This window comes from Polypterus senegalus, chromosome 3 (genome assembly GCF_016835505.1).
Source record: "Polypterus senegalus isolate Bchr_013 chromosome 3, ASM1683550v1, whole genome shotgun sequence".
Classification (NCBI taxonomy): domain Eukaryota; kingdom Metazoa; phylum Chordata; class Cladistia; order Polypteriformes; family Polypteridae; genus Polypterus; species Polypterus senegalus.
The window spans coordinates 299012203-299036516 of NC_053156.1; the positions used below are offsets into that span (position 1 = coordinate 299012203).

The window sequence follows — 24314 nt, forward strand, 5'->3', positions numbered from 1 at the left end:
TTTGCCTAACAACTTCTTTCAGTTTCTCATGAAAGAATGTTCAAATGCTCCTAGACCAGTCCCATGAGACTCTTCCCAGAAGGCTGTGTGCCCATCCTGTTTAAAAGCACAGACCACCTCAGACTAGCTCCTTTTGTGTCCTGCCTATCTGAGTTTGCTCTGCTGATGACTCCATGATCATGTCTTTCACTGCAGTTCTCTCCCTGATCTCCTTGCATCGAAAGCTCCATGGCCCACTGCGCTGTGATGAGCCGTTTCTCTTTCCTCTTTTATAGCACCGCTGGCAACACCGTACTGTTAAAGAGGTTGGCGCGAATGATACTGTCCAACTTCACTTTTAACACCAACTTGATCGAGTCGAATGAATTTCTGTATCGCTGAGCTCTTCACCTGGTGGTGGAGAATGAGCCCATTTTGGCAGCGGGTACTCTCTTGATAGTCAATCAAATTTCTGTATTCGGGTGTGAATGGCTAATGTTCTGACCAGATAAAATGAGCTAGACTAGAAGGACTCCTCTCTTAGTATAGTGCATATTAAAGAAATATTCACGCTTTGGAAGATTACACATTTTATTGTTCTACAACAGTGGGTTTAATGTGGCCCTTTTGAAATTCATTAACAGAGAAAGAGGCTTTAATGTCAAAGTGAAAACAGATCTTTGCAAGGTGGTCTAAATTAATTACAATCCATTGCAATTCAAAATGTGAAAACTCCCAAGGGCATGCATACCGTATAGGCACCGTATAGCATCTGCAAAAAAACGGAAATTATTACTCGGTGAAATAACGGAATAGCGAAAAGAGATCGAATATATTGTTTGGATTTAAACTTTGAGTCTGAGACGTGTAGATCATCTTATTTGTGTTGCCATCAGGGGACAGTAGTGTTTCTTACCAATGAAGAGGCGTATCCGTTAGAATTAAAAGATTTGTTGTTTGGTGAAAGTGAAATCCACATATGCAAGCGGCAGAGATGTGAAGTGGCTGGCATGTAGCGCAGGACTGGGGGTTGGCGAGCAAAGTGAGTGGGGGTGAAGCCCCCTAGTTTTTTAATATGTTTAAGTAGTTCTAATTGTTTATTTTTATTGATTGATTGATAGATAAGAAAGGTGCTATATAACTAATAGATAGGAATGGTACTACTGTATATAACTAATACACTGTGTGCACAATTATTAGGCAAGTTGTATTTTTGAGGATTAATTTTAATATGGAACAAACACAGTGCTATCAGTCAATCCAAAATGTTAATAAACCTGAAACCTGAATGTTTCACAACGGAAATGTGAGTGTGAACATCATCAGGGGAATACATATGTGCGCACAATTATTAGGCAACTATTAGTGTGCAGATTTATTATGCAACTAAAGGAAAATGAAAATTTTCCCATCTCACTTGTTTATTTTCATCTGTTATAGTGAGAATAATAAACAAACACCTCAAAATTTACAAATAAACATCTCTGACATTTCAAAAAGAAATAATTCAATCAATCAATGTAGCCACCCTTCTTTCCAATAACAGTCATAAGCCTTTCCATTCATGGAGTCTGTCAGTTTCTTGATCTGTTGACGATCAGCTTTTTGTGGAGCAGTGACTACAGCCTCCCAGACACTCTTCAGAGAGGTGTATTGTTTTTCTCCCCCGTAAATCTAGCGTTTAAGAAGTGCCCACAAGTTCTCGATAGGGTTTAGGTCAGATGAGGAAGGGGCCATGTCATTATTCCTTCATCTTTAAGGCCTTTACTGGCTGGCCACGCAGTGGAGAACTTCGATGCAAGTGATGGAGCATTGGCCTGCATAAAAATCCTGGTCTTTTTCCTGTATCACTGTTTGAAGAAAGTGTCTTCGAAAAACTGGCAGTAGGTTTGGGAGTTGATTTTGAGTTCATCTTCAATGCAAAAGGTCCAACTAGCTCATCTTTAAAAATACCAGCTCATACCAGTACCCCACCTCCACGTTGGAGTGGAGCTCTGTGCCCATTACTGATCCACAGGTCCATCCATCTGGTCCATCAAGAGTCACTCTCATCTCATCGGTCCATAAAACCTTTGAAAAAAATCTGTCTTCAGATATTTCTTGGCCCAGTTTTGACGTTTCAACTTATGTTTCTTGTTCAGTGGTGGTTGGGTTTCAGCCCTCCTTACCTTGGCCATGTCTTTGAGCACTGAACACCTTGTACTTCTGGGCACTCCAGGTAGGTTGCAGCTCTGGAATATGAAAGTACTGGAGGATAATGGGTTCCTGGTAGCTTCACGTTTGATTCTTCTCAAATCTTTGGCAGCTAATTTGCGTCTTTTGTTCTCAACACGTTTTTTGCGACCCTGTTGACTATTTGCAACAAAATGTTTGATGGTTCTGTGATCACACACCAATATCTTAGCAATTCCAAAAGTGCTGCATCCCTCTGAAAGACTTTTACAATTTTTGACTTTTCAGAGTCAGTTAAATCTCTTTTTTGGCCCATTTTGCCTGAGGAAAACGAGCTGCCTAATAATTGTGCACACCTTGATATAGGGTGTTGATCTCCTTAGGCCACACCCTCCCTCATTACACAAATACACATCACCTGACGTGCTTAAATCCAATAAGCATTCAAGTTAATACAGCTTGGAGTTGGAATATACGCATTGAAAATGATGATATGGTCAAAATACTCACTTGCCTAATAATTGTGCACACAGTGTAGATAGACAGGAAAGGCACTATATAACTAATAGATAGATAGAACTTTATTTGTTCCTGGGGGGGAATTTTGCTTTTTATAGAAGGCCTTTAAATAAATAAACACATAAATAGACAGATAAATAAATAAATACATACAGTGGGTATAGAAAATAATCAACCCCTTCAAAATATGTTTGTTTAGTTCTTTCTGAACTGTTGCTATTCCATCCTTGTCTTGCTTGTTATAAGTTGCTTTGGCTAATTGCAGCTGGAAAAATGTTTATTGTGTGTGTGTCTTTAATTCAGGCTGCAAAGCAACAAAATGTGAATATTTTGGAGGGGTGGTGATTCTTTTCTCTCCCCACTGTATACACACAGAGTATGGTCTGAACACACACCAGAATACAAGGGCATTTTTTGGGAGTTTATTTCTTATCATCTTAGGGAGTCTAAGCTTGAGGGGCCTGTTAAAGCCCATGGTGGCACTCCTTGGGTGATTTTGGACTATGCAAGAAATAAATTGTTGTTGTGGGACCTTCTACTGACTGGTGTGCGCCTTTCCTGGTCGGTCCAGTCGATTGAAATGACCAAAGGTAGACGTCAGACACTCTGTAAGCAACACCTCTATGATGAAGAAGCACCAGAAACAAATTGTAAATGTCATAGCGTAAGGTCTGAATACTTGTGAATGAATGGGATGTTTTCATTTTTTTTTTTTTTTTTATTTTTAATTTTAATAAATTTGCCAAAATTCTCTAAATCCTGTTTTTAACTTTGTCATTCCGGAGTATTGAGTGTTTTTTGGATTAGGGAAAAAAAAAACGAGTTTAAATGATATTGGCACCAGGCTGTAACCTAACAAAATGTGCATAACATTAAGGGGTCTGATTGCATTGTGATGGCTCTGTTGCCAGTTGTCACATGCAGACAGATAGGATCAAACCTGAAGAGAGAACACAAGTGAATGAATGAATTGTGCGCATGTTACGGGCCATTTTTTAAAGACGCCTGCCTCTTCCTAGGATTATTTTTTTCCCCTACAAGGACATCTCTAGTTTATGTTTAAGCCTTACAAGTGGTCCCAGTTTTCTGGGCATTGCTTAAGCTGCCACTTCTTTTATGAATCTGACATTCCTCCCGCTAAATCTTAGAGGCTTCTTTCTTTCTATTTTTTTTTTTTTTGGGTTGCTGTCAGTGGTCCGCATTGACAGCTCATTAGGGTGCCACTAACATGTAATTTGGAGGGTTTGTTTGATCCTGGCTTCGGCTCTGGGACATTCTAAAGTGAGATCCGAGATCGAAGGTCAGGCACTCAATGTGGGAGTTTCCACTGCCTGGCCGTTTTGTGACAAGAACTCCCCTTACTCTGTACCAACAAACTCTGAAGGATTACAGAGGGATTAGCATACGTCTGACCCCTCTGAAGTGTTAGGCTATGATTTTACAGGGGTGGGTGAATTTGAAGCAGCCAGGCAGCAAATGCACTTTATTCACACAGCGGCGCTACCTCTGGCACATTCCTTTGGCAAAATGAATGGGAGATGTTAAGCGTGCAAACTGGATTAGTAAAGAATCTTATTGGTTGTGGGACAGAGGGCTTTTTTTAAGTTCAAAAGTCAGTTATGCAATAAAAAAAGCAAATAAACAGCACAAACAGAGCAAAAAAAAAAGTGCTAGGTGACTATCCGGGATTTCAAAAATGTCTCTTATTTCTGTTAAAGGGGTCTGTGTTGCAGGGAAGTGGCTCTGTTAACTGGCTGCACACACTGGGGAATTCAAAGTGGGCAAAGAATCAAAGAGAGCAACCCAGCACAGTCCTCCTGTTTGTATTTCTGTAAAATATTAGTACCAGTTTAATGACATTGTGGTTTATGTTGGGACTGTGATAGATAGATAGATATGAAAGGCACTATATAATAGATAGATTGATATGGGAGGCATTATACACTCACCTAAAGGATTATTTGGAACACCTGTTCAATTTCTCATTAATGCAACTATCTAATCAACCAATCACATGGCAGTTGCTTCAATGCATTTAGGGGTGTGGTCCTGGTCAAGACAATCTCCTGAACTCCAAACTGAATGTCAGAATGGCAAAGAAAGGTGATTTAAGCAATTTGGAGCGTGGCATGGTTGTTGGTGCCAGACGGGCCGGTCTGAGTATTTCACAATCTGCTCAGTTACTGGGATTTTCACGCTCAACCATTTCTAGGGTTTACAAAGAATGGTGTGAAAAGGGAAAAACATCCAGTATCGGCAGTCCTGTGGCTAAAAATGCCTTGTTGATGCTAGAGGTCAGAGGAGAATGAATGGGCCGACTGATTCAAGCTGATAGAAGAGCAACTTTGACTGAAATAACCACTCGTTACAACCTAGGTATGCAGCAAAGCATTTGTGAAGCCACAACACGCACAATCTTGAGGCGGATGGGCTACAACAGCAGAAGACCCCACCGGGTACCACTCATCTCCACTACAAATAGGAAAAAGAGGCTACAATTTGCACGAGCTCACCAAAATTGGACAGTTGAAGACTGGAAAAATGTTGCCTGGTCTGATGAGTCTCGATTTCTGTTGAGATATTCAAATGTTAGAGTCAGAATTTGGCGTAAACAGAATGAGAACATGGATCCATCATGCCTTGTTACCACTGTGCAGGCTGCTGGTGGTGGTGTAATGGTGTGGGGGATGTTTTCTTGGCACACTTTAGGCCCCTTAGTGCCAATTGGGCATCGTTTAAATGCCACGGGCTACCTGAGCATTGTTTCTGACCATATCCATCCCTTCATGACCACCATGTACCCATCCTCTGATATCTGCTTCCAGCAGGATAATGCACCATGTCACAAAGCTTGAATCATTTAAAATTGGTTTCTTGAACATGACAATGAGTTCACTGTACTAAAATGGCCCCCGCAGTCACCAGATCTCAACCCAATACAGCATCTTTGGGATGTGGTGGAACGGGAGCTTCGTGCCCTGGATGTGCATCCCACAAATCTCCATCAACTGCAAGATGCTATCCTATTAATATGGGCCAACATTTCTAAAGAACGCTTTCAGCACCTTGTTGAATCAATGCCACGTAGAATTAAGGCAGTTCTGAAGGCGAAAGGGGGTCAAACACCGTATTAGTATGGTGGTCCTAATAATCCTTTAGGTGAGTGTATAATAGATAGATATGAAAGGCATTATATGATAGATATGAAAGGCATTATATGGTAGATAGATATGGGAGGCACTATATAATAGATAGATTGATAGATATGAAAGGAATTATATAATACACAGGTATCCAACTCCGGTCCTCGAGGGCCACAGCGGCTGCAGGTTTTCATTCTAACCATCTTCTTCATTAGTGAGCCACTTTTTACTGCTAATTAACTTCTTTTGCTTTAGTTTTAGTTAACTTGACTCAGGCTCCTTAGTTGTCTCTTTTTCCTTAATTAGTAGCCAAGCAATAATGAGACATCAAACAAGCCACCACATGTGCAGCTCACCTGTGCCCATCACACAATATCTGAAAATAAAGAAAAGTGAAGGTCTCAGTAAGGCTGATCTCTCAGGTCACCAAAACATTTTGACTTTGTTCTTAGAAAAAACAGAATTTGGAGATGTCTGCTGTGACAGAATGAGAGCAGTAGCAAGCCATGGAATTAAATAACGGGCTTAATTAACACCAAGAATCAGCTTTTCATTAAGAGACTAGTTGGAGTGAAATCGGTTGGAATTTAGCTGATCGTCTGTTAGCTCGTTTCATGTCTCATTTCTGTTTGTCTGTCGTTTAATGAAGAAATCAATTCAGAGGACTGAATCCTTAAAAACAGGGCTGTTGAAATGAAGGGAAAAGACGTTAATTAGCAGTGAAAACTAGTCACTGATTAGAAAAAGGGTTCGAATGAAAACCTGTAGCCACTGCGGCCCTCCAGGCCTGGAGTTGGATACCCCTGATATAATAGACAGATAGGAAAGGCACTATATGATAGATACATAAATAGATAGATAGAAAGAACTATGTCTCCCAGGGGCAAATTTGGCTTTTTATAGAAGATCTTTAAATAAGTAAATGTATGAATAGAGAGTTAAGTAAATAAGTAAGTAAATAAATAAATAAATATATACACACACTTTGTTCTGAACACACGCTGGAATGTCTATAAAGCAAGAAAATTCAAAAGGAAGAAAAAGTTCAGACTTGCCTGTCACAGTCCCGGTGAGGCATTATGCAGGTGTATTGCTGTTGGTATAAAGGAGCCCCCAATGTGTTTCATGACCCACTTCTGCTGAATAGTTCGTTGGCTGAAAGTCCTCCATATTGGTGTGTCACAGAGAGGATGTGCAGCATTGTTCATAATGGTACTCCGTTTTGTTTTTATTCTCTCTCTTGCTACATCCTCCATGGAGGGCCCGAGTATTTCCCATAACCCGGCCTTTCTTTTAATCACCTTGTCAATTCGGTGGTCTTCTTTTGAAGTGATGTTACCCACTCAGCAGACCACACTGGCCATCACAGAGTTGTAGAAGGCATGAAGGATGTCACTTCCCACATTAAAGGAATGCAGTCTCCTAAGAAAAGAAGAGTCTGCTGTGCCCCTTCTATAGTTCCTCTGTGTTCCAAGACCAGTTCAACATGTCATTAATGTGGACCCCCAAGTACTTGTAGGAATGGACCACGTCTACATCCACTCCTTGAATGGTGACTGGATATAGAGGCTTTTTGGTGTGATGAAAGTCAATAAGCAATTCCTTGGTTTTGCTGATGATGTTGTTGCTGCTGACATTCTCAAAGTTCTCCCCCTCTGTCTCATCCACAGTGTCAATACACCCTATAAGTGCAGAATCATCTGAGAGTTTCTGCAAGTGAGGTGACCTGCCGGTATATTTATAGTCTGAGGTGTTCAAAATGGAGAGAGGCCTGTTCCTTGTGCTGTGCCAGTGTTGCTCACACAGTCCTTGAGTCTCACAGATGGTGGTCTGCCTGACAGTCCATTATCAGGGCACCATAGACTTATCCTCTTGCATATCTCAGAGTTTACAGCTTAACAGTGATGGCTGAATGGTATTGATGGCACTGGAGAAATTAAAGTGCATCATCCTAACGGTGCTGCCAACTTTGTCCAGGTGAGAATAAGCCTTGTGGAGCAGATGAATAATCACATCCTTCTTCCCAATCTTTGTCCGATAGGCAAACTGTGGTGGGTTTCGGTGGTCTAATACAAGTGGACTCCTATGGTCCAGGATCAGCCTCTCAAAGGTCTTCATGTGAGCCGTAAAAGCTGCTGGTCTGTAGTCATTAGATGAAGAGGTGCTGCCTTCTTTGGAACAGGAACAATGCAGGATGCTTTCCACAGCAGTGGCACTTTCTGGAGCCTTAGCGACAAATTGAACAGGTGACAGAGGACACCACAAGGCTGGTCAGCACAGGCCTTAAGAACTTGAAGACTTACTTCTTCTGGGCCTGCAGCTTTTCCTGTGTGTAGCTTCCTCAGTTGTCTCCTTACTTCAAGGGTGTCCAACACCGGCCCTCGTGGGCTGCAGTGGCAGCAGGTTTTCATTCTAACCATCTTCTTAATCAGTGAGCCGTTTTTGCTGCTGATTAACTTGTTTTGCCTTTGTTTTAACTGACATGACTCAGACCCCTTAGTTGTTTGTTTTTCCATAATGAGTAGCCAAACAGTAATGAGACACAAAACAAGCTGTCACGCGACCAGCTAACCTGAACATAAAGAAAGGTGAAGGTCTCGGTCATGTTGGTCTGCTCAGATCACCAAAACATCTGCATGGTGGTCTTGGCAAAAACAGAAATTGACAGTCTGCTATGGCAGGACGAGAGCAGCAACAAGTCCTGATATTCAATAAAGGCTTTAATTAACAGCAAGAATTGGCTTCTCACTAAGAAACTGGTTGGAGTGAAATTGGCTGGAATTTGACGTTCCAGTTTAGCTGGTCATCTGTTGGCTTGTTTCACGTCTCATTTCTGTTTGGCTGAAATTTGTTGAAGAATCAGATCAATTCAGAAGACTGAATCCTTAAAATCAATGCTAATAAAGGAGTCAATTAGCATTGAAAACTGATTAGGAAAAGGGTTAGAATGAAAACCTGCAGCCACTGCAGCCCACCAGGACCTGAGATGGACACCCCTGCCTTACTTGGTCTTCAGTTATGGCCAGACTTGTCACCAGCCATTCCAGTTGTTGATGTGGCAGAGAGACTGGTCATTGGAAGAAGATGGCAGTGGGAAGGAAAATCTATTAAAAATTTGGTTCAGGGCGTTCACTTCGCCCACATCTCCTTCTGGCACCAAAGCTCTGAATTGTTTGAGTCCAGTAATGATTCCCAGTCCATTCCAGACTTCTTTCATGCTACTCTGAGTTACAACAAACATCTTTATAATGAAATTTTCATTACAACGAAGTATTTTTATAATTTCGACAGTTTCCCCATATGACACGTCTGTAGAAATCTTGTTACTACGAAGTGCATTCAGCAGATACTTTCTGACCAAAAGACCTTGAAATGCCTGAATAAATCATCTGTAGAGTAGTTAGCTCTGTGGTCGCAGCTCAGTTGTGCACAACGATCTTCGAATGCAAGCATTGTAAATTTTTCTCTGTTCTTGTACTGTGTTTTTGCTGTTTTTGTTTTCGGTGGTCTTGTTTATTGCTCATCAACATTTGAAAAACATCCATTAGAACTGAACTCATTGTCACCCTCCTATAGAAACAGCAGACACGAAAAAAAGATAACCGTTCATATTAGAAAAAAATAAACTTTGCATTTTTGCAGTTCTCGATTGCGACAAAAAGAAAAAAGACGTTGCCAGTGAATTAGAAATTTTGCCATCGACACCCTCAACTCTTTTGAAAGGCCGAGCAAAAAAAGAAGAAAAATCTCGGGTTGCAAACGTATTCGAACTACTGCAGTTGAAGACGTCAAAAAAGCCGTGTTTATGTGGTTCAGTGATGCTCGTTCAAGAAACATTCCTATTAGTGCGGCACTCATTCAAGAAAATGTGAGGTTTGTAAACTCTTTTGGGACCTCCCCCAAGTGGACAACACCCCAAAGAGCATCCCAAAGTGTGATCACCGCGTCTGTGGAGGACTGTTTATATGTTGCCGAGGCAACAGCAGGCTCACAGCTCTGCTGTGGCTCACCGAAGAAACAAACAGAAAAAATCTCGATGGGTGATGCGAGAGAGGTTAGGAGCATGCGCTGGTACAGTGCATTGCCCCACTCACCACACGACAAACCAACTCAGGATCCAGATTAGGAACTGAGTACAGCCATGCAACGGGTGATACCTCAGCACCACACTAGTACAGAAGGAGATGGAACAGTGTGAGGTTTTTTATGATGGCCGGAGTGCCAATTCTGCCACCAACCCCCACGTTTTTTTCCCTGCAGGTTGGAGGGCCTACATGCAGGCGTGGATGCAGATTAACGTCATACCCAGGACAGAGCAATTACAGGTTAAGGGCCTCGCTCAAGGAACATTATAAATGCAGGGAACAGGATTACTTGGCCGCTAACCTAGTCACAACCCTGCCTGAGTGCTGTGTCTGTGTATAGGAGAGTGACAGATCTGCTGTTCCTGTTTCAAGCTGAATAAAGCTGGTTTTGCTAAAGTACTGAGACTAAGCCTCGTGTTTTGGGGTGTAAGACAGGGACTTGTAGCGCGACCACAGAGTTTTAGGATTTGCTTCTGTGGTGCTTCAGTGCAGCACTGTGAGCCTCCTATTGCCCTGCCCTGGCAACGGACAAACAATCTTTCACAGACACAGCAATCACGCTTTGGGATGCACTTTGGCTTGTCGTCCCATTAGAGGGGGGATCCCAAGAGAGTTCAGAAACCTCACAATATGAAGAAGAAGAAAAGAATGATTTGGCTTCTGATTAATAACTGTGCTGATTGATAACATGCTTCTACATTTAGATAATGTTCACATTGAATTCCTCCCACCCAGTTGCACAGCAGCGCTTCAGCCATTGGATTTGGGGATCATTCGCACCCTGAAAGTGTATTATGGCAAGGAAATGCTGAGAAAAATTCTGGTCAGCATAACTTGTAGGCAGGAGGAGATTAAAATTAACGTGAAAGCTATTGAAATGATTGCAAACGTCTGGATGCAAGTTAAAGAAAGCACTATAGTGACAAATACAGAATCTCATTACTACGAAATATTTTTTAAGTCCCTGACAGTTGATTGTAATGGAATTTTACCTGTACTAAACCCAGTAGTGCACGATAAATACACACAGAGGTGTAAATGGAGAAATGCTGGTCTCTTTTGTCATTTGCATGTTATTGCTAATTAGGAGAAATTAAAAACCAAGAATAGAGCTGTTTAAGACTCAAATAAGCAATAAAGGTTCAAAATCTTAATAAGCGGGACCACTAAAGTGAAGCAGAAGTGTTACTTGAGCAATAAGTGGTTCTTATTAAGCAATAGGGTTTGGAGCAAAAACCTGCAGCCACTGCTGCCCTCCAGGACCGTGATTGAAGACCCCTTGCTCTAAAGCATTTCTTTCTCTTGCACCATTTTGCTCAGAAACGAATCAGCACATCGGCATCTCATAACTGGCTTAAGTTTTGAGTTTGGTATTTTTCCATCCAGCGTTTTTTAGCTCCAGACCGTCCTCAAGAAACTGTGACGCACAGTCAGACACCCATTACCGAGATACGTATCAGGGGACTGTAAAATGTCGAGATCCATCAATAACCAGAGATTGAAATTTTTGACAAATCTAAAGCTTTGCTTCTCCCCCAATAGGTGATATAGGTTATGGTGGAGGAGGGCACAAAGCAGAAAATAAGCTGCAATTAGTTCATGACACTTAAGGTCCTGTCATTTTCCAGCGATTTTCAGTCAGAGACTTAATCTTATTGTGACCATCGGTTGTATAGTGTGACATACCCAGTGACTCAGTACAAATAGTCTGTTACTTGCCCCTCAAACCGTTTAACGTTTTTGTTTAGTTGTAGTGGCAGGTTGTGTGTGCATGTGAGCTGCCAAAAAAAAACAAGATTCAATTGAAATTACCAGGAAGCGCAATCAGGGCCATGATCAAGAAGTTTGAAAGGCATGGAAAATTTGCCAGGATGGGGACGCTTCTTCATATCACCCTCATGTACAGTGAGGAGGATGCTAAGAGAGGCAAAGAGGACCCCAAAGAGCACAGTTTCACAACTTCAAAGTTTAGTTGAATTTTGGGGATTCATTGTTTTAAAGTCAGCTGTGAGATGAAACCCCCCCATGTCCAGAAGCTTTACGACTGAGTGGCACAAAAGAAGCCTCTCCTGAGTCCAAGATGCAAATCCCAATGTTGCAACTTTGCCAAGCAACATTTGGAGATACAACGGGGAAAAAAACACTGAGCTTTTTGGCCATGCACACCATCACCATGTTTTGTGATAAAGAAGAACTGCATACAAAGCAGGTCACCTCATACCCCCAGTAAAATATGGTGGTTGCTCGTTGATTCTTTGGGGCAGTTTTGCTACCTGTGGGCCAGGGGGTCTCTTCTTAAGGTCACTGACATAATGAAATCCATTAAATACCAAAACATCTTAGCTGAAAATCTGATTGCCTCTGTGAGAAGGCTGAAACTTGGCTGTTGTTAGGTCTTCCAAAAAGGAGATGATCCAAAGCACATGTCAAATGGCCCTGTGGGACATGCTGAGACTTTGCGGGATCTCCTTAAGGTTACAGGATATCATGGCTGGCCTGTACGCTGGTACTGTGAGTGCTGTGCAGAGTGGAGGCAGAACCTCTGGATTTTTCCCATTTGATTCTGGGGCTCATCAGGGGTGCATTCTGTTCCTATTCTGTTCATCTCTCGCATGGACTGGGTGTTGGGTAGGGTTGTGGGGTCCAGCGGCTGGGGCATCTGTTAGTGAAGGGAGATTCACTGATCTTGACGTTGCTGATGATGCTGTGATCTTCATGGAGTCAGTGAAGGCTCTGCTTGGGGCACTAGAGAGACTGAGCGAGGAGTCTGAGTGTCTGGGCTTGCAAGTGTCCTGATAAAAGTCAACATCCAGGCCTTTAAAGACCTCTTGGGCACGGCCATCAGCAGTGTGTCTGTCTGCGGAGAGAGTGTCAACCTCATCGAGAGGTTTACTTACCTCGGCAGTGACATTCATGTCTTTGGTGACTCTTCCTATGAAGTCAGTAGATGGATTGGGAGAGCATGGGGGCGTCATGAGGTCGCTGGAAAAGGGTGTGTGGTGCTCCCGATATCTTTGTAAAAGGACAAAGGTCCAGGTCTTAAGAGTTCTGGTGCTCCCTGTTTTTTGAGTCATGGATGCTCTCCAGTGACCTGAGATGAAGACTGGACTTCTTCATGTGTGTCTCTTCAGAGAATCCTTGGGTATCACTGGTTTAATTTTGTGTTGCTCACGGTGTCCCGAATGAGGCACATTACCTGCACTGTGAGGGAACATCAGTTATGGCACTATGGCCATGTGGCGCAATTACCTGAGGGTGATTCCAACTGGCAGGATCCTCAATTTTGAGGACTCTAGTGACTGGACCAGGCCAAGGGGAGGCCCATGTAATACCTGGCTGCGGAAGATAGAGGGTCATTTCTGGAGGACGGGACTGGACTGTGATTCTCCTTTTGGGGGAGAATCTTCTTTTGCTTAAACTGTAAAGGCTCAACACTTTTAATCTTTCTTCATAATTCATCCCCTGTAGCCCTGAATCAGCCTAGTCACTCTTCTCTGGACCTTTTCTTGTTCTGCTATATCCGTTTGGTAGCCTGGAGACCAAAACTGTACCCAGTACTCCAGATGAGGCCTCATCAGTGTGTTATAAAGGTTGAGCAGAACCTCCTGTGACTTGTACTCCACACACCAAGGCGCTATATAACCTGACATTCTGTTAGCCTTCTTAATGGCTTCTGAACACTGTCGGGAAGTCGATAGCTTAGAGTCCACTACGACTCCTAAATCCTTCTCATAAGGTGGACTCTCGATTTCCTGACTGCCCATTGTGTATTCACGCCTCACATTTTTACTTCTTATGTGTAATTCTTTACATTTACTGACATTGAATTTCATCTGCTACAACTCTTCCCAAGCTTGTCTGCTGTCCAAGTCCCTCTGTGATGATTTAATGGATTCTCGATTATCTGCAAGTCCTCCTATCTTGGTATCATCTGCAGACTTAAAACCAGCTCGTTACTGACATTCCAATCCAAATCATTTCTATATATCCATCCATCCCTCCATTTTCCAACCCGCTGAATCTGAACACAGGGTCACGGGGGTCTGCTGGAGCCAATCCCAGCCAACACAGGGCACAAGTCAGAAACCAATCCCGGGCAGGGTGCCAACCCACCGCAGCATTTCTATATATCACATTCTAATAATACCTTTGTTACTGTGCAGAACAAGGCAATATGATGAAATTCTGAGGCCTGTGTAATAAAATGCTTTGTCCATTTTTATCAAAAGCTTTGCTAAAGAAGTATTAAATTATAGTGACTACAGCATTTCTTGAATTGGATAGCAGTAATAACATAATTTACATCTTGTGGCTGGGGTGAAAGCCAGGCGGAAATTTCTCATAAATATTGTGGGTTTTAAGATAAGAATTAAAAATTGCTAGTCCACATTTTTAAGAACCTAATTTAGGAATTCTCTATAGTTGTTTAGAATATTTTAAATTCTAAATTAGATTTCTTTCATAAAGCCCTAAGAATGGCTAATATGAATGAAACAAGGATTTTGCCAAAACGTAACGTTGTAATGATTAGTCAGTAAATGGGCCATGCGGCTACTGCAAGCAAACCTTTCGTGCAGACTCACTGGAACTGAGTCTAAGAGAGGAGTAATAATAACACATTTTATTAACACTAGAATTACCAGAGCCTATGAAAAAACTCGTAGATCCATCCCACCTTAAATCGCTTCGCACCTCTCCATCAGCGTCTTTTGTCCTGTAAATGTGTCGATAAGCAGCCAGCAGACTGCTATCACATCCCCCACCGCCGCGCAGTTTTCTCAGCTCAAGTCTGTTTACCTGCATGTCAGTTGCTTAGAGTTGTATAGAGTGAGACCTTTTATAAATACTATATCGTTATTTGGAACACTTACATTTCATGTGTGTTCCGTGTCTACAAAGATCTATGTAAACACATCGTTAAAACAGAAATGTTTTTCATGTTTTGGTAATAATTGACCAAATGTAGACATGATATGTATAATGTGTGAAGCCTGAATTCCAAATATCAAATAAACACTTTCACAAAAGGTACAAATATAACAGAACAAATGCGCTTCTATTCAAGAATATAACTGCAGAAAAAGAACCCGCGTTAGGGTGCGACATTGACACGCATTTGCGCAACGGTATCAACTGTTGACTGGTAATCGAGACTTCATGGGTTCGACCCCGGACAAGTCCGTTTTGAGAAGTGAGCTGCTCTTATTCTTACTATTTTAGAATAAAAACATACATTTGATTCCAGTCTGCAACAGCTGCTGTAAATTTATGATACTTGTAAAGGTTAGCTTTTTTTTTTTTATTCAGTTTTATTCTCTCAGTCGCGTTCACAATCCCACCCAACCCCCCACATTTGACACTGCTTTTTTTACATAAAGCTAGGGAGTTTTAGCTAAAGAATATGCTGCTGCCGGCAGTCATCGCTGTACTTTGTATACGTACATGGGAAGCTCTGCAGTCTACTTGTGACTTTGCGCTGTAGGAAGTAAGTAAATAAATAAAGGTAAATAAGTAAATAACATTCGATCTGGCTCTTATATACAAAGTACAACGATGGCAGCTTCAATCTTCAGCTATAGACTCTTCAGTACACGAGTGTACTGAACAGATTACAGTATGCACGCTTTTAAAGCAACTCGGGTCCCTTCATCAGGCAGTTTAAATTACAAATCGACATCAGGCAGCATATTCAAGATTAAAATCAATTATCCCAGAGATTGCACATTTCGTTGCATTATACAAATGAAGTATAGGAAAAGTATTGGAATCCTCCAAAAATTCCATTTTGAGATTTTGATGAATCTGATGAATTTTAGACCTGCCCGATTCATAAAATTCCACTTTTGGAATTATGTCTGTGTGTCTGTCTGTCTGTGTGTGTAAAAACGATAACTTGAGTACGCTGTCATTTGGGTCAACCAAATTTTGCATACAAGTATTGGGTATCACCTTTTGTCCTATTTCCGCTAACTGGAAGGGATACTTTACCTTTTATTCATGCAGCTGCAGAGTCCGATTTATTCAACTTTTACTGTTATAATAATTGTTCAATACATTATTCATTTTATTTTTATTTGGGATGGTTTTTTAATGTACGTAACATAAAAAAAAATAATCATTGCCTTGCTGTTTACTTCTCAGATATCCATCCCCATATCTGAGTAGATGAGAATGCCAAGGGCAGATCACTCCTGATTTTTTTTGGAATGTGTTGGCAGGCCTCAAATGCAGAAATGGATGCATATTAACAAATGAACTAAGTTGAGCAGGCAAAACATGAGATATCTTGGGTTCTTACTGTCTGCAATGTAATCAAAGTCAACGTAAATTTAAGAATATCTGCGTTTTGTTGTTTTTTACTTTCTCGTATTTGAAGTGTAGGGAAAATTTTCATATTGAGATTTTGATGAATCTTGACGTTCTAGACCTCCCTGACTTTCTCGTATACGAAGCATTGGGAAAGTATTAGAATTCTCCAAAAATTCCATTTCGAGATTTTGATGAATCTCAACATTTTGGAATTATGTCTCTGTGTGTCTGTGTGTGTGTAAACACGATAACCTGCGTACTCTTTCACTTTGGTCAACCAAATTTTACATCCAAGTATTTGGCACAAAATGTAGATTTCTATCAACTTTTGTCCTATTTCCGCTAACTGGACGTGGTACTTTACCTTTTATTTGTGCAGCTGCACAGTCCAATTTATTCAACCTTACTTTTATAATAATTGCTCAATACATTATTCATTTGTTTTGATTTGTTGTTGATGGTTCTTGATGTACATAATATAACCATTGTCTTGCAGTTTGTCCATCCCCATATTTGAGTATGTGAGAAAGTCGAGGGGAGACCACTCCTGATTTATCTGGAGTGGATATTAGGACAGCTTTGGTATTAACAGACCGAATGAGCTTGGTGGTCTCCTCTTGTTTGTGAAAGTTCTGTTGCTCTTATGTTTTAATTTCCTTTCTCTCTGATAAACCATCCAAGCTCCACATTTACAATAGCCAAACTATAATTTTTGATGGGGTCCTATAAATGATGTTGATTTCTGATATATGAGCAAGGTGTGTTTCATTTTCCATTTCGTCAAGGTGACAATATCGTACATTGTGGTGTTGGGGTTGAAAGGACCGGAGTGCTGTGTAAGGGGGTTGCTTTTTTATTTGTTCCACTAAATTGGTTTGGCTTACTGGCCTCTGGAGTCTCTCAAACCTAAAAGCCCTTCCCTGTCAGTACAGAGAGCTTCAATTCATGTTCAAACCACTGTGCCTGACTCTTGACACCTACTTATGTGAATATTCTTTTCCTTTGCAGTATTTATTAGAAATGAAAAGTTTAATACTACCCCCAGAACACATTCTGAAGCGGGGGGACAGCGAGGCTGTGGCGTACTCCTTCTTCCACTTGCAGCACTGGAAGAGAGTCGAGGGGGCTCTGAACCTCCTGCACTGCACCTGGGAAGGCAGTAAGTACTGTGTGTCTTTACTTTTGGGATCTGGTTGGGGTCTTTGGTGAGGAGCAGCACATTCAGTTGAGCCTCTCACAGCTGCACTTAACGTTATGTGCTGTCATATTCTTATTCTGTTTTTCCTATCTCTGTACGTTTCTCAAGGCCCCAAACCCCCAAACTGACAGTCTTTCGTGATGTGAGTGACCGTCGGCCCAAGACCCTGCCTCTCGACACCCCCTTGACGCTCTTGACTGAGTGCTCTGCAGGGTTCAAGACCTTTACTTTAATCTCCGTTTTCAAAGCAGGCCCTCACGCCTGAAAACAATAGCTAGGAATAATGGAATTGGAGTTTGGTTCTGCTTAGTTGTTAGCTAAACAAATTAACTTAATGGATTTAGTGGCCTCCTACCGTTTGTCAAGTTTCTTATATTCTACACATATAAACTGCTGTGAAATGACACGCCTTGACACAACAAAAACGTTTGGGGCAGCCACCCCGTACACTTGAAGTTTGGCTGAAAATAAAAAGGCAAAATTGAAGAATAGATACGAGTCCAAAACACAACTGAGATAACAGGAGGAAGATGGCGTTTTTTTAGAGCCAGTCAGGGGAAATGACGTCATCCAGAGAGGAACCAGAAGTGACGTCATCATGTTTGGGGTTGGGGAGGAACTGGACGTGACATCATCGAGCCTGCGGAAATGACATCATTGGCCTCGGTGGGCCGAAAGTGAGGTCATCGGGACCAGAAGTGACATCATCAAGCCCAGGTGGAACTTTACGTTGCTGGGGAAAAATAGAGGAAGGATCAGTGCACTCTGCCACCCCCTGGTCTGGCATGGCATTACCTTCTTTTGAGCCCTTTAGCTGCCTCCCATGTGCACTCGTGAGTGTGTGACACTGGATACAATTGGACGCGAAGGTCCTGAAATTGGAAGAACACTGGAAGACACTGTAAGCAGAGGCCTAAATACAATTATGTTTCTTTTACAGTGTAATGACTTACAGCAGGGATGGGCAGCCCTAACCCTGAGGTAGAGGTCTGCACGTTACTGATTGTTCAGTCCTGTTCCTGACCGCTCCCACCTCAGTTCCATTCCACTCCCGGCAACTCCTGACAAAATTTGGAGGAAATCTGTTTGAGTGCCTTTTTGTTCCCCCACAATACAGAGTTGATCAATTGATATTCATCCATCCATCTATTATCCAACCCGCTATATCCTAACTACAGGGTCATGGGGGTATGCTGGGTCTTACCCAGAGGGGACTGGGTAGTCTAATGGTCTGGAATCCCTACAGATTTTATTTTTTTCTTCAGCCGTCTGGAGTTTTTTTTTGTTTTTTCTGTCCTCCCTGGCCATCGGACCTTATTCTTATTCTATGTTAATTAATGTTGACTTATTTTAGTTTCTTACTGTGTCTTTTATTTTTCTATTCTTCATTGTGTAAAGCACTTTGAGCTACTGTTTGTATGAAAATGTGCTATATAAATAAATGTTGTTGCTGGAGCCACTCCCAGCCAACACAGGGCGCAAGGCAGGAAACAAACCCCGGGCAGGGCGCCAGCCCACCACAGGGCACACACACATACACACACACGCACGCACACACACACACACACACACACACCAATCACACACAAGGGACAATTTAGGATCACCAATGCACCTAACCTGCATGTCTTTGGACTGTGAGAGGAAACCCACGCAGACAAGGGGAGAACATGCAAACTCCACGCAGGAAAGACCCAGGAAACGAACCCAGGTCTCCTTACTGTGAGGCAGCAGCGCTACCACTGCGCCACCGTGCCGCCCCCAATTGATATCGTTTTTGAAAAAAATAATAGATGAATAGATAATGTGTGACCAGACATCCTCTCTTTAGATTATATTAGGTATACTTTATTGATCCATAAGTGGAAATTCAACTGTATACTGTAGAAAAGCAAAAACAGAAAATACACAGATGTCATTTCAAAGTACAGTATAAGATATGAGGTCTGTCTATTAAACAACGAGACTGGCAAAATAACTCACTTTTATTTATGTAGGGTGAGCCAAAAAGAAGTACCACATTTCAAATGTTTATTCTACAAAAACGCTACAAGATAAACTAAATTTCATTACGACACAAGAAATGGTATACAAAATAGATTTTTTTTCACTGTGTTTTAAAAATGTTGTCTTCAAGGTGCTGGCCATCATTAGCACTCTTCGAGGCGATTTCTGAACGCTCGCATGACTCGTTCAGCCATTTCAAGGGGAATAGCGGCAATTTCGTGCCGAACAGCGTCCTTGGGGGCTTCAAGGTTTTGAGGTTGGTGTGTGTATACCTTCGGTTTGAGATAGAAATCGCACGGAGCAAGATCAGGTGAACATGAAGGACACCTGACATCGGTGCGCAGGGAGGAGATCACCTTTCCTGGAAAACTTGCATGGATCTCCACGCCGTATGAGCTGTTGCTTCATCCTGTTGAAATCCGCCATCCACCGCATCCATTTCTTCCAGTTCTCTAGCATTTCAATGTAACGTTGTGAAGTGACGGTGACCATTGCTCCCCCCTCCTCAAAAAAAATATAAGGGCCTACAATGCCAAATTCTGCAACGGCACACTAGACTGTAACACGTGTGCTCGCTGTGCAGGGGTCTCTGATGAAGTTCAGAAGGGTTGGTTTCAGCCCAATAGCGATGGTTTTGCTTATTTACTCAACCATTCAAATGGAAATGGGCTTCGTTGCTGATGTCAAATGACGATGGCATCTTGATGAACGGTTTGCAGAATGTTGCCGCACAACTCTCTGCGGCTCTCCCAGTCTCTCTCAGTGAGTTCCTGCACTACCATCGTTTTGTAAGGATGGAAATTAAGGTCCTCATGCAAAATCAAAGACGTGTTGGAAATGGCGAAGGCATCTAGGAGACTGCAAAATTGATGCCCTTACAGTTTGGATGTTTTCAGGCGTCCGAGGACTGCCTGGAGATTTTCTGTTCAATGTTGTACCCGTCTGTCTAAATTTAGCTGCCCATTGAAGAATTGTTTTCCGATTTGTGACATCTCCATTAGGAGGAATGCTGAAGTGTTTTCGGAAGGAGTGTTGCGTAGTCACGATGGATTTGTTGTTTTTGAAGAATGCTTCGACAGACAAAGCACGGTGCACAGGACCAAGGCGTGTTGCCGACTGAGATCTACAGGGGTTCGCCTATCAAAGGATACTTGGCCACCTCTACCTCACGCAATGACCTTGAGAAATGTGTTACTTCATTTTGGCTCATATTTAACAACTAGCAAAATACCCGCGCTTCGCAGCAGAGAAGTAGTGTGCTAAAGAAGTTATGAAAAAGAAAAGGAAACATTTTAAAAATAACGTAACATGATTGTCAATCTAATTGTTTTGTGACTGTTCAATCAGGTTCGTATTTGGAGGATGTGTTGTGTTCAAGTTACAGTCCGTGTTTGTCTGGTCTATCCCTGACCATCTCATCTTCGTTGTCAACCGTTGTAAAGATAACAGGTTTCATTCATTGAAGTGTTCACTACCCAAATCGGTACTCGTGAATGTAAGATGTTCAACAAGCATTCCCGGTATTAAGTTGTGGATTTGCCTGCGAATATTTAGCGGCAGCGTGTCTATGGACGTAATTTAAACTTAAGCTTTACACCTTGCTTTCCTATTGATATGTCTACAAAGGCTTGTTCAGATTCAGAGGGTTGTTCCTCTCTTACTACATCAATAAACAGCTCGTCTTCCTCTTTATCTGAGACATCACACACTGCATGCACGGGTTTACCGTCAGCTTGCTGCATCCTGTTTTATGGCAGACGCCAGTATGAATAACCCGTCGTTAGAGCAAAATGTCTTTGTCAGCTTTTAACCCTTAGCAACTTGCAAGCAGTTAATTTTTCTTTCACACAATTGACTTTGCCACCATCCTCTTTTGCACAACAGCCACTAGAATCTCCAGAGTCAGTCCCGTGATAGAGGTGCCCTCATCCTAAATCCTTCTCATAAGGTGGACTCTCGATTTTCAAACCTCACATTTTTACTTCCTATGTGTAATTCTTTACATCTCCTGACATTAAATTTCATCTTCCACAAATCTACCCAAGCCTGTCTGCTGTCCAAGTCCTTTTATAATGATGTAACAGATTCCAAATTATCTGCTAATCCACCTATCTTGGTATCATCTGAAAACTTCACCAGCTTATTACTTATATTCCTATCTAAATCATTTACATTCTATGATAGAGGAGTCTTCTGAGAACTTCTGTAGCTAGCAAGAGCTTGTATTAAGCTATAAGTCCATTGTGGGGAAGGTAAACTGGAAAGGAGACATGACGGTTCCTTAAGGTGCCCCAGTGTTACACACCACACAGTGTCCTCTCTTTTGAGACTTTAAATGGCCATCTGCCTGATATTTATAAAAATCCCAAAAATTGTCTAGGATGTTATTAGGATCATTATTACTTAGACTGTGTAAACAAACTGCATATTTTATCCAATGCATTCACAACACATGTATGGTTTGAACATGCAGTCAGTTTAACTCTGTGAGGTTTGTTTAAAGAAAATCTCATATGGCATTTTGGCAAAAATGACAGAGGAGGTCTGGGCAGAGCCACATTAGAATCAGCACCAACTAATAAATACAAAAGGTGCCCAAACAATGCCTGTGTACATCTACAGACAAGTAAAATAATAAAATAATTAAAAAATGAACACCCATGTTTCAACCAGGACATAACGAGTAGGAAGCCAAATACATGTTCAGAAGAGCTCACCTTCACTCTGAAAATCACAGAACTTCTAAAAAGGGAGAACTTTGTCTAGCAGAAGTGACCCACTGTTCAATGAGATTTCTTTCAAAATGTACCAAAAAATCATTTTTTCTCCTAAGTTATGAAGCATGTAACTTTCTTCACTTCTTCTTGAAATGTTAAGACATCCAATGTGCTAAAGAAGACTTTAATATTGAAGTAAAGTAATCCCTTACGATTAGGGTCCTGCACCCCAAATGACTGCCAGTGCCCTCTCCTGTCGTCACTGTTGCCCTCTCTTGAAGTCATTATTCATTTTCTCCTCTTAGACAAGCTATATTTATTGTAAAATTCTATGTGGGATTCCGAAACATGTGATGTTACACACGTTTGATTGGCCGTCTGTCAATATGATGGACGTCCTTGCTCAGACTCTTTGATCTTTTTAAGTATGTCCATTTACCTTACTTTCCAAAGCTGTAAACCAATTTGGCAATTCCTTGTCCCAGGTGCCCAACTGTTTGCAGTGTGCACCACCAGGGAGCGTACTGCTCCCCAAACCCCAACACAGACAGGTTTGAGACACAAGTCTTGCCAAATTGCACACCTTTTGTTAAAGTGGGGGAAGCGTTTTTCTTTTGCACGGCACTATACAACACAGTATAAAGCACCAAATAATGCATAGTTTCCACTATTCCTTCCGCAAGCTTTGTCCTCCACCTCTAGACTCTGGATCACAGGCTGCTCCAAACTTCAACTCCAGGCGTGGCCTGCCGGGGACCCATGGTGCAGTAACAACCCAGTGGGGCTGCCCTCTAGCGTCTCAGGGAGGATACTGTCCTAAAGAGGTTCTGTCCCTCGGTCCTTTCACCCAGCCAGTGTTCCAGCCGAGTGATGGTCCTGGCCACCCATCACAGCAGGTTATAAAGTAATCGGTATGGCCAAGGTGTCCTATCCATTTCTAGGGCTTCTGCTTGTTTACAGAGATGTTACTGTGATTGATTTCTGGTACAATTCAGGAAAAGTAGATGCTTTGATGTTAACTGTCCTTGTAAAATTCAGTTAATTTTTTGTTTGTGTGGGCAAAAAAATATATATACTATATATACTCACGTATAAGTCAGGTCTTGATACACGAAAAATCGATCATAATATCAGACCCTGACTTATGTGCCCGTTCAAACATACGACATCTTCTTGCCTCCTCCAATCTCACAACAGTTTCTCAGACACATTGAATTTTGTTGCAGCAGCACATTTACCAATTTCTTTTGCCACTTTTAACAACTTTTAATTTAAAACCAGCTTCATATTTTCTTCTGATCGAACGCTCCATCGTAGATAAGGGATGCTCTTACTATAAAGGTGTATGAGGGTGTGAGATACACGAAACAGTGCAAACGTCGCTTCGGAATAGTTCAGGTATTACCTTGTGGTCATGTAGGCACAATACATAGGAAAAAAAAAAAGTCAGTGTGCTCTGTGGTTAGTCTCTCAGGTGGGTGTTAGCATAGCATAATCTGTTGGCCCAATAGCGTGAGTTTTCTGCATTCGACTTATACGACCGACATTATAAAATACCAGAAATTTATATGGTAAAAACAAGCCCCGGCTTTTACGCGAGAGAACTTAAAACGCATGTATATACGGTATATAAGATACATATCGCAATGATTTATTTGAGAAAGTTTTTTTTTTTTTCATTTTTCATAAAGTTTATTTGATGAAAATAACATGAATGTACACCCCTCCTCCCCCCGATATAAATACTTATTGTAAGATTTAATTAATTAGATCTTGCTAATAATTTAATAAAGTTTTGGACTGATCCTCGGTGAGAATTACATTTTTATCCAATTGTAAATAATACTGAGCATCAGATACCCACTGACCTATAAAAGATGGATTGGGATTCTTCTGACTGAGCAAGGTAAGTCTGTGTACTGGTCATGTGGTGTCGACAATTACAATCAATCTGTCCTTCTCCACTTTAAGCCCATCTGGGAGACCACCAAACTCAGCTGTTAATAGGTTAGGAGTGATCGAGACACCATTGAAATTTTTTTGTCCAGGATGATGTTAATTTGGTGCACTTCCAAAACATGTGGCCCAGTGAGGCTGGAGCTCGATTGCAGCGTTTAGGTTGGATACATTTTGGACAATTTTAAACAAGATCAATGTGCTCGATAAAAGATTTTAAGTTGAATAA

The 24314-nt window shown here is 41.6% G+C and overlaps 1 protein-coding gene across 1 annotated transcript in view; it reads left to right on the top strand.

The window, feature by feature from the left end:
* The window catches only part of LOC120526345 (suppressor of tumorigenicity 7 protein homolog), a 98056-nt gene that overhangs the window by 68523 nt on the left and 5219 nt on the right, over positions 1-24314 (top strand). Inside the window, exon 12 of the mRNA XM_039749501.1 lies at positions 17216-17366. Within this exon, the coding sequence (XP_039605435.1) occupies positions 17216-17366 (151 nt within the window). The remainder of the gene's footprint in view (positions 1-17215; positions 17367-24314) is intronic.